The 10922-nt window shown below is 45.6% G+C and overlaps 1 protein-coding gene across 7 annotated transcripts in view; it reads right to left on the bottom strand.

Moving 5' to 3' along the window:
• The window catches only part of ptprua (protein tyrosine phosphatase receptor type Ua), a 164703-nt gene extending 155028 nt beyond the window's left edge, over window positions 1-9675 (bottom strand). For 5 of the 7 annotated variants that reach the window (XM_084032203.1, XM_084032204.1, XM_084032202.1 and 2 more), the window contains exon 1: window positions 9265-9674. In XM_084032203.1, the coding sequence (XP_083888329.1) occupies window positions 9265-9334 (70 nt within the window). In that variant the 5' untranslated portion in view covers window positions 9335-9674. Of the gene's footprint in view, window positions 1-9264 lie in introns of all 7 variants that reach the window. The other 2 variants (XM_084032201.1, XM_084032198.1) reach the window with 2 other exon arrangements.
• Window positions 9676-10922: the final 1247 nt, after the last annotated feature.

Raw genomic sequence — 10922 nt, forward strand, 5'->3', positions numbered from 1 at the left:
TTCCCACGCAGGGCATGATCCGGCAGCTCCCCGCTCATGAATGTAATCCTTTACGTTTATCAGTCCGAGTCCAGAGGCCACGGGGGGGCACCCCCTGTACTCGCTACTCACGCAGGCGCCTTTTTGGAAGGGAAACACAGCAGATGCTGGCCCAGGTGCTCCAGCATCTCAGAAGTGCCAAAAACCCTGCAAACGTCTGAATCATTGCCAAGGTAACCCTTCCACATAGAAGTCAAGAGAAGAGGTGGAAGGAAGAAAAAAAGACGGAAGTAACGGGGAGAAAAGTGCATGCCAACTAAAAAGACAGGCAGAGGAAGGACAGATGGGCTGAGAGGCAGATGAGGATGCGAGGCATCAACGGCGCAAGGGTTAATCAACGGGAACGCCCACGATGGAAGTTTATCAAATTCACTTTCAAACCTATTTCTCCGTCAGCTTCTTTCTACACATCCTCTTGCAAGGTGACAGTTCTTTCCAAATCACAGTGGTTGGGACTCTCAGCCCATTGCTGTCCTTTATGTAATGAATGAAATGCAGTGGAGGAAAACTAAACTACTGGGTCCACACTAAATCATCTCTCGAGTGTTTGAAGGTTATTTATTTGTGCTTTAGAACTAAACCATGAAATAATCAGAAAATTACTTTTTTTCTTTCCACTACGCTGTCTCTCTCTCGTCTCCCACTCATCCTCTCAGCTCGCTCCCATGGCTCTTAATTTAAAATGAGTCGGGAAGGAAACAAATAAGCCTAACTTTTAATGCCATGGAAGAAGAGAAAGGCCAGACCGGGTCCTTTATTGAGGGGAGGGGTGGAAAAGTCAGATGCCAGAAACTTAATTTGGACCCTGGTCCCTGTACTCAAATGTAATGAGTGCCTCAAAAGGTTCCTAAGTCCCTGGGGAAACTTACTAGTTTGCGGTCTAACAGCGAGTCATACAAACCGCAACTGCACATAACCCCCCCCCCAAGGAGGTTTGGGGGGGGGGGGGGGGGGGGATCATGTGCTCAGAAGCACCTCTGGAGGAGCTGCAGATGGAGGGCAGGGCGTTACTCATCACGCCGTCAGCCTCCACTCTGGAGTGCTGACACTCCACGTACATCAAAAGTGAGATGCTCCGGAAAAAAAGGAGCAGATTAGAGCCACAAAACTGGCATCAATCCAAATGGAAGAAGGAAGCGGCGAGGCCGTGGATGGAGACGCCCCGCAGTGATAGCAGACACGCAGGTGTTGCTTCTCATGCTGCATCAACTCGCCCGCTGTGCACAGGAGGGTCGCCGCTAACCTTGACAGGGGTGAGCAGCCGATGCCGCAGTGCCCTTGTTCACTCCGTTGAGGGACATTTCATTTTATTTATTTAATAATTTTAGGGGGGGTTTTTTCTCACAAGTTTCTCTTCAACTTTTAATATCTCTGGTGCGCCACGGGGACCCTGGGAGGCCCACAGGTTTGATAACTTTAAACGCCTACTTTTTAAAAGTGTAATATCTACAGCTACCCTGGGACCTGCACACCCCAGGTCTTGCTCCATATCACTGATTTCTTTTTTTTTTTCTTACCAAAATGAAGGGTAAGATATAAGGAAGGGTTTGAGTTTGTAGTTTGGGAGTTAATCTCACGCAAGTTTATCAGCACTGTGGTCTTCTGCATTAATGATGCGGCAGACTAAACATCTGAGCTCAAGAGGGAAGAACTGTTGGAGATAAAGCGCTGAGGAGGATGGAGCGGAGCTGGAAAGAAATAGCTTTTGGCATCATGCAGTTATTTCACCCCCAGAAGCTGCGGCGAGGAGAGGAAGCGAGAGGAATGCTGTTCCCCGCAGTTTGGCCCCTCAAAGTCATCTCAATCTAAAGCGACACTTGCTGACAGCACTGTCACAAAATCATCCTGTGGCTGAACCCCGACCCCCGTCCGCTGAATCTGCTGCACGGTCATCTCGCGGCGCAGCAGTAAGCGAGCGGCAGTTTCCTCCCCGCTGCCGGCGCCACGACGCACCTCGACCTGTGATCGGTGGCGACAGGTCCGGCCGCAGGTTTTCACGGCCGAGGAGAAGCTCGGACAATTGGCTCAGCAGCAGAATGTGAAACACAATAGGCGGCGCGAGGAATATACATAAAGATTATTCAGGGCTGGCTGTCAGCGGCGGTGACAAATCCGGGGACGCAATGGCAGCTGCAGAGAGCAACAGTCATGTTTGCATAATCTCATCTCTGTCCAAGTCATCCGTAAAACAAGGTACAATCAAACAAGATTCGCACCATCAATCTCACCTGCCAATCCCCAACAGGTTGGCCACGTCGGTGTGCCGAGAGCAATCATTTAAATACCTGGGGGGAAATTATCCTTGAAAGGAAAAAATAAATCCTCCCTCAAACACTCCACGTTGTTATCTATCATCACTCTGCAGGACTGAGTGCATCCTTTTGAAAATTCTGATGCACAATTTGTTTTTTTCCGAGAAACCCACTTTCCCTTAACCGGCTTTTATTTGTCTACTTCCTCTAAGTGGGGCTACCGGGGTATGATTTGAAAATGTTTTGATAAAAGCTCTGATACAATACCCGACTTTCAATTTCTATTCTTTTGGATACCTGGCATTGAGAAATATTAATATTTAGAAATAGCAGCTCAAGTCTAAACACAAGAACTCACATTTCCTACAATAACAGAGAAGGCACATGGACTCGTAGACTTGAGCCACAAAAAGAAATTAACGTGTATGAAAATTTGACTTCTTTCATCTTCTACAAGAATATTGGACACGACTCACCATATCTTCACGAGTTTGCTCAAATCCCTGAAACTACTGAACAAGAAGAACAAAACAACATGGACACTAATGATAAGTCACCATTCATGCCTTCATTGGCTATGACGTTTATCTCGCAAGTTTCTGGTTTGTTCTTTTCACGATTTATATCCCGATGTTTCCGTACGCTTGTGATTTCTACCGTTTTGGAGGTTAAGATGACGAATGGCGCACATTCCTTATCCGACATTCCACACAGAAAAGCCAAAATCGCTTTTGAGAGAAACTTAATGAATTAACTCAAATTAATTCCTAACCGATTTGTTTTCTAAAATCTCCCCTGACCTTGTCTCACCACGTTGGGTCATTCGTCTCCGTGTTTTGCAGCTTTAAGCAGCACATCTGTATTCTTGGTGCAGTGCATTGTGGGGCAATGGTATATGCAAACTGGCTTTGTGGAGTATATTTCATTTTTCCACTTTTCTATTATCCTCTCCAAAACCTGCTTAGAAAGTCTTCTTTTACCTGAGACAGCTTCAATGTTCTCATTTAGCGGAAATCAATACACACACCACAGCAACGACAAAAAAAAAAGAAAAAGGAATGCGAGGCACATCCAACAGCTTTAAAGTGTTTTAAGGTGAATTTGTTAGAGGTTCATTCCTTCACATTTGACAAGATAAGTGTAACTGCCTGCCTTGATGATATTTCCTGTCTCCAAGACGGGTGGAGGAATTAAAAGACACTTTGCTGACGTGAAATGTAATAAAGTTTTCAGCGACAGCTATTGTGGCCGTGTGCAATCACTTACCGTGATCGGCTGAGCTGCCTATGCGGCCACTTTCGGAGCGGACGTTTAGCTCTCACGTTGACGGCTCAAAGTCGCATCTCGGGCACTTGAAGCATTCCTACAATTCACTAGCATTATTGTAATCATCTTTGAAACCCCTGGCTTTTGTTGCCACGGCAGCAGGTCAGTCCTCTGGGACTCAATAATCGTGAATTAAGCAGCACTCTGTCTACCTGCAAGAGGCCCCAAAGTTCCAGGATCCAAACTCCAGCAGCAGTCGATTCTCCAAGAAGCCGATGCGTTCATGGCGTGTGAAGGTTTTACTGATTTCATGAAGCCTTTCCTCCAGCACATCATTATAATGAATCACTGAGAGAAGAGCAACTGCAGCACCTACAGATAAAGTATAGCTCAATTTGCGTTCACCAACCTGAGGACATCAAAAAAACAGAGGATCAAATTTAGCTTTATTGTCTAAACATGTTTAGCGATCAGCTGGACAGGCAGTGCGGCGCCTGCTGGCACTCCTCCATCTGCTCTACGATGATTTGTTGTTGATGATTTGTTGTTAACACCTGGAGAGTCCTGGTTCTGCCACCGAAGAGGCCTCGTGGGTCCGGGCCAAGACAGTCTGGCAGCTCTGCCGCGTCCATCAACAACACACGGCGGTGACGGGCCGCCAGCAGCAGCACTGGTGGATCAACGTTATTAACTTATCACACAAGGCCATACAACAACACCACATTTCCAACACTGGCCCTGTGAACGATTCCAATGTCTGTCAAGAAAATGAAATGTTTCATACAACCGTGATAAAAGGAGGAAGCTCTCCTGGTTAAACCCAGCAGCCCTTGTATATGGGACAACTTCGCTACCAGGAGCCACATTCCTCCTCTTTTGGGTGCAAATGTCAAACCATATTGGTATAATGGGAAAAACAAGAAAACATCCAGTTATTCCGACATATATTCACACATGACTGCTCCCACTGCCACACCATTTAAACACATTCAATTAGTGTAATCAAGAGGGTTTCAATTGGATTTTGGATTCACTCCTCGTGAAGGCGGCTTTGCACCCAAGTGGGAAATACGTTGTCACACAAATTCCAGACATGGAATAAACCAGCGCCAGCTTTACAGATTCAACTACCTAAACGCAGCAGAACTGCCCTTCCAGCATCAAACTAGCACGGACGCCACAGTGACGGTAAATCTCAAGTCCTAATCCCGCACACTGCTCATCATTCCCAAAAAAGTAATCACATTACTGTAACCGATAACGTGTTATTGCCCCCAATACTGTTGACGCCAGAAAAAAACACGATGTGGAAAGATAGAGGGGGCAGGAGGAGCTGGAATTCAGCTTAGACCAGCACAATAAGGTGTGTTGGAGGCGACATTGCATTTCACCAACTTAACTCCCTTGGGGAGAAAATTGACTTCAGTTGCACAATGGCAGCCTTAACTCCTCCCTCGGTGATAAGAGGAAAGCATTTTTAGATAAAGAGAAGTAATCACACTGCAGATATATATATATATATATATATATATATATATATATATATATTAGGGGTGTAACGGTACACAAAAATCTCGGTTCGGTACGTACCTCGGTTTTGAGGTCACGGTTCGGTTCATTTTCGGTACAGTAAGAAAACAAAATGCAAAATATAAATGTGCTAGTTGTTTATTACTTTCGTGCTTTTAACAGTAGGAACATGCACTGGAGCTAGAATGCTGCTCAAAAATATAAATACAAGTATTTAAAATATTTATTTAAAAAATAAAAATAAATAAAAATAACAGACTGTTTCTTTAAAAAAAATATTTTCTCCATCTGATGTGCAAAATTGAACAGTTGCAACACTAAATAGTTTCAAGTTGTTGCTCAGATTAAATAACATGAATAAGGCTCAGACTGTTTTTTTAAAAACAAATCTTTTCTCCATCTGATGTGCAAAATTGAACAGGGCAGGGAGAGGCTGTTTAAATGCGGTGGGGAGCTGTGTTTGCACTAAAGGCGGGTCCACACCGGACCGACTGCCCGACTCGCGTCGGTAAATGAAGTCGGGCTACTTAATATGGCCGACTCGAATGGCGGATTACACATTTGAATCGGCTGAAATGAACGCCGACGTGGGCCGATTCGAGCGACCACACCAAGGAGACTCATGTAACGGACGCCGACTCTCTCAAAGACGCCGATTTTCGGTCCGGTGTGGACCCGCCTTTACGCTCGTCTTTCTCCTCGTTGTAGTGATGTTCACGTGGGGGTGGTGCCGTTTCAAATGCGTCAACAGGTTTGACGTGTTGCCAGAAACATACCCGACCTCACATGAACAATGTCGGCAAACCGCTTTGCCGAAGTGTTCCCAAACAGGAGACCTTAATGTCGCGGGAGGGTCCTCCAACTCTGGCTTGTTGCCAACGCTAGCGGCATTAGCCATGACGTCCGCTACTACTGCTGTTTATTGTGTCGCGGTGTGCGCAACTGCGCATGTGCGGCTGCAGCATGCTCCACAAATGCGGTCCTCTACTTAATATGTCCGTATGGAAACTCGTTCGGTACGCCTCCGTTCCGAACCGAGCACCCCGTACCGAAACGGTTCAATACAAATACATGTACCGTTACACCCCTAATATATATATATACACACACACACACACACACACACATGATATATACTCCGGACTCTCTCAGCTGTTCACTGGCCCTTCCGAAGTCCCAAACTCAAGAAGTCTTTAGTTGTGATGATTAAAAGTAAAATGTTAATTCCGATGAAAACACCTCTACGAGTGTGCTTTAGCCACGCTGCCAATAAAATTCTCAGAGACAAAAACGACTGGCGACTAACAGCGGAGGCAATTAAAATCTCTCCAAAGCCATCAAAGTGTGAGGAAGGAAAGGCCCAACTGCCTTCCACCTGAGGCGCTTCGCTCTCCCTCGCCGCGTCTGACTGAAAGCATCCATACATTTCATGCTCGGTCCATCCATTTTAAACCAGAAGGCAGAAACAAGCTCACGTTTGCAATATGCCACCCAACGAACGCTGGCACAGAAGAGGGGGGAGTGAAACGCAGTCTGTAGTTCATTATTGCAAATCGGTCATTTTTAATCAATTTCCAGCGTAATTGCGTCCATTCAGCCAAAAAGACAGTTAAAGATCTAGATTGTGGGCTCGCAGCTCCGAGGACTCGCCTGGAAAACAACATGGAGCTCCACTGATAGATCCCTCCGATTGTTCTTCCTTTTATGAAACGGATGTCGAAACAAGGCTTGTTCCCTTTGCCATCTCATTATCACAAGCTATAATTACAGGGTGTACTCATTTTCGTGAACAACGCGTAGCCATTATGCCATTGTTGTATTACAGATTCTTGTGTTATTTCCTCCAGAACATCCGCATTTCATCATTTGCCTTTTGTGCGAGCACACGCTCCATTTTCTCCATTTACAGCCTCCACGTTTGCCCCAGGAGAGCAGTTTGTGTCAGGCTCTTTTGTGTTGGATTAACACCCAAGCCAGATCCACGTCGCTACACACCGAGGACCCCCCCCCCCCCCCATGAAGGCCCAGCTTCTCGTATCGGAGTCCATTTGAGTGCGGCCTTTTTCGAGCTCACCTCCTACCGATCTCCAATCTCAGAGTGATTGGAGTGGCGTGTCCGTGCTGCTTCTACTCTAATACTGAAGCATTTGTCTGAATACAACAGAAGTAGTAAATTGCACGATACAAATAGCTGGCAGCCCTAGCAAATGTTGAAACTTCAAAAGTAGCAACAAGTGGTGTGAACGTCAAAGAAATCAAAATCAGCCTGTTATCACGTGGTTCAAGGATCGCCACAACATGGCTACCATCACTCCACAACGTAGAAAAAGCTCATCATGTCTGCATGAGATATATTGGGATTTCCTTTAGAAACTTTTAAAACAGAAATGATTGGATATCGGCAGCTCTGTGTGTATCCTGGAAACACTGGCCTGGGTGTTGCTGACATTTTCACTTCTAGTTGGAGGCGCAATGATTAGTCAATGAATCGATAAGTCGACAGGAAATGAATCAACAACCATTTTGAGTCGAGTCATGCTCTGGCTTGCTCGGCCCTGTTTGGGTGTCGGACCGCTGGTTAAACAGAAAACAAGATGGACATTTTCATAATTTTTCTGACATTTTACAGACCAAAAGGACTAATCGATTCACTAAGAAAAAAAAATATGAAAATAATCATTAGATGCAGCACAAGGGCCAATGTGATTCCTTCGTTTGATGAATAGAAAAAAGCAGCCGTTGAAAGATTTAAAATGACTCAAACCTGCCCAATGATCAAGTAAACAAGATTGCAAATCTGCTCATACAAGGTGCAACACAGCAGCTTCGTCTTGACCTACGACCTCCTACGTGGACACTTTCCCACCGAACACACAAACTGCCCGTAGGCCAGCTGGTGTCTTCTCCCTTGTCCTCTCCCATAAGACAGTTGGCTTGTTACATTAGATCTTTGCCTCCAGGACCAACTCGATCCTGGAGAGCAGGGAGTGGCTCGCTGCACGTCTGTTCGGCAACTGGTTTAGGTGGCCACGTAACCGATACCCACAGAGTATTTATAACGGGGCTACGACGCGCAGCACCAGTTGCAAAGCATTCTTGGGACAAACCAACTGTCACTTTTACTTGAGACCAGACAGGGAGTGACCAGAGCCCCCGCCCCCCTCCACCCCTACTCAAAAGTCAAGGTTCGGGGGGCCTTCGCCATTCAGATTTAACTCACCACAGGCAAACCGAAAGGATTTGAACCTCAGATACGGGGATTGTGGCTGAAAAATAATCTCAGTTTTCCTCTCTTCACATTGAAAAGCTACTCCTGTCAACCAGTTTAACAACACAGAAGATATCTGTATCGGCTGCTTTTTATTGTGGTGCACAACGTCGACATTACCGATTCACCCCCCCCCCCCATACCGATACGTGATTTGTTCCTCCCAAAATGCCACAGACGGCTGATTTCCCCCCACAAACCAGTCGAGCGACTCATCATCCGCATCAGCAACATCATTATGCAACATGTTCCATCAATACTATTAACATGCAGAGAGAGGAGCTCGTTTCATAGACCTCAGCAACCAATACAACACCCATGAGGGACGGCTCAATCATGGGATTTACATTGGCTGGCATTCAAGGCTGTTTGCACACCTGCTGATGCCTGAGCATGGATACATGACAGTGGACGTCATGATGCTGAATGCACTTGGGCAAAGATAAGACAGGCAGAGAGACACAGAGAGAGACAGAGAGACAGACAGAGAGAGAGTGGGGGGTTCAGGTGGCAGATAATGAATGAATCCTCTTTCGTTTCGAAGATCCTCAGCAAACACAGTAAAACCACCAACACCAGAGTCTTGCGATGTAACGATGCTGTGATTTTTTAACTCCACATTTATTCCACATTTCTCGACCCGCGTGCGCGTTAACGTTTCACGCCGCGCACGAGGGAGAAAGTTCACGCCACCGAATGAAGCCGGAGTCCGATTTGAACCGCTGAACGCAACTTTTTATTAAGTCGCAGATCCAAAAAAAAAAAAGAAGCGCGACGCCGACTCAAGGTGGGTCTGCGGGAGATCAACTTTAAACACAGCGAGATGGAGCAGGTGATCGCTGCCCCCCACTATAAAATAAAAATCACACATTTATTTCCCCGTCATTTCTTTTGTTTGTTTTGTTTTACCTGTTGGCCCCTCCATGCTGTCTGCGTAGATCCGGACGGCCACCATCAATATCAACGCTGCTGAATGCATGTTGGCAGAAGAAGTAAAGTCCAGCTTGTTTGTTTGTTTGTTTGCGTTGCAGGAAAATCCTAAAGCAAACTCCGGGTGCGGGACTGGAGAGAAGTTGTGCGCTCGGCTCCGTTCATCGCTGGATCCCGGCTGCTCCCTCCTCCTCAGCCCGCACAGGGAGCATCTGATCTGGAGCTAAAGCGTTCAAAAAATAGCACCCCTTTCCTGTAACGGCTCCGCTACTTTCTTCTTCTTTTTTTTTTTTTCTATCTCCTTTTTTTTTTTGCACCGTCAAGCGAGCAAGTGGGGACGCGGGAGTGCGGGACTGCGGCGCCTCCATGTGGCGAGGAGGTGGAACTCACATCTCCCTCCCCCCAAAAAAATGTCTCGGACTGCACAAACACATCATACTGTCACGTTAGAGGGGACATTTCCCCCCAGTGTGTGTGTGTGTGTGTGTGTGTTTGTTTAATGCTCCTGTCCCTCTCCATTATCATGCTACAGTCACCAGAGTATACTGTGCTGCAGGAAGCACCTGCCACTGTATTTTGTCATTAATATGAGAGAGGAGTGGCGTCGTGTTTTAGCTGGGCTGCTCGGCTTTAAGCCCTGGGGTGAAAAGCCTGCAGCAGAGTCCGCCACCGAATCCCTTCATCCAGCTCCAGCAGTTGACTCCTCAAGACCTTCGGCCTTGTTTTTTTTTTTTGCAGAAAATATTTATTTAGCCTTTTTTATGGAAAATATTCAGGAATAAAATTCAGATTTTTTTTTATTCCTAAGCACCGGTTTAGATCTAAAATGGGATTTAAATCTTGCCTCAAGCTCCAAGTCTATTGTGAATGTGCATGTGTGAGGAATATTTACTGTCATGCTGTTTGCCGCATGACAGCAAGTAACAGAGGCGGGAGCGCAAATACTTTGTTACTGTACTTAAGTAGAAAGAAGTAGTATCTGTACTTTTATGGAGTATTTATTTTTACTTTTCCTCCACTACATTTTAAAGCAAAAGTCTGTACCTATTTTTTAATACATTTGAGGGGAATTACTGATTTTTGTTTTCTTATTAAGAAAGAAAGAGATTCCGTTAGCTTTGCAAAACACAAAAAAAACAGCCAGTAGAAATGTCCTTCATAGGGATACCTTTTACTTTTTACTTACATAGTAAGTAACATTTTAGAGCCTGTAGCTACTTTTTCACTTTTACTTGAGTAAAGAATTGAATCAGTACTCCTTTTAGTCTTTCTGAACAAGTATGTGTACTTCTACTTCAGTATATAATGTCTGCACTTTTGACACCTCTGGCAAGTAGTGAGAGTGAAACAATCAGTACACACAACAACAAAACACTGCAGCTGGATCTGACTGACCTCCTAGGGGGCACCATGCCCCCCCATCACAGATGTATGTTAATTTTTAGTTACTTATCTCAAACTTTTCTCTGTCTTCTCACTTAAAGTCCCCCTGGGCAAACATGTGAGATGGGCCCCTATTAACCCCTACAACCTCTTTTCCTTCAGCCTCAGTCTTGGCATTTAGGTGCAACCTCAGGCCTAAACACGGGGTCCGAACAAATGCCAAACAATCTATTTAAGGCTTGGAAATCCATGAC

Source organism: Eutrigla gurnardus (assembly GCF_963514095.1).
Source record: "Eutrigla gurnardus genome assembly, chromosome: 17".
Lineage (NCBI taxonomy): Eukaryota > Metazoa > Chordata > Actinopteri > Perciformes > Triglidae > Eutrigla > Eutrigla gurnardus.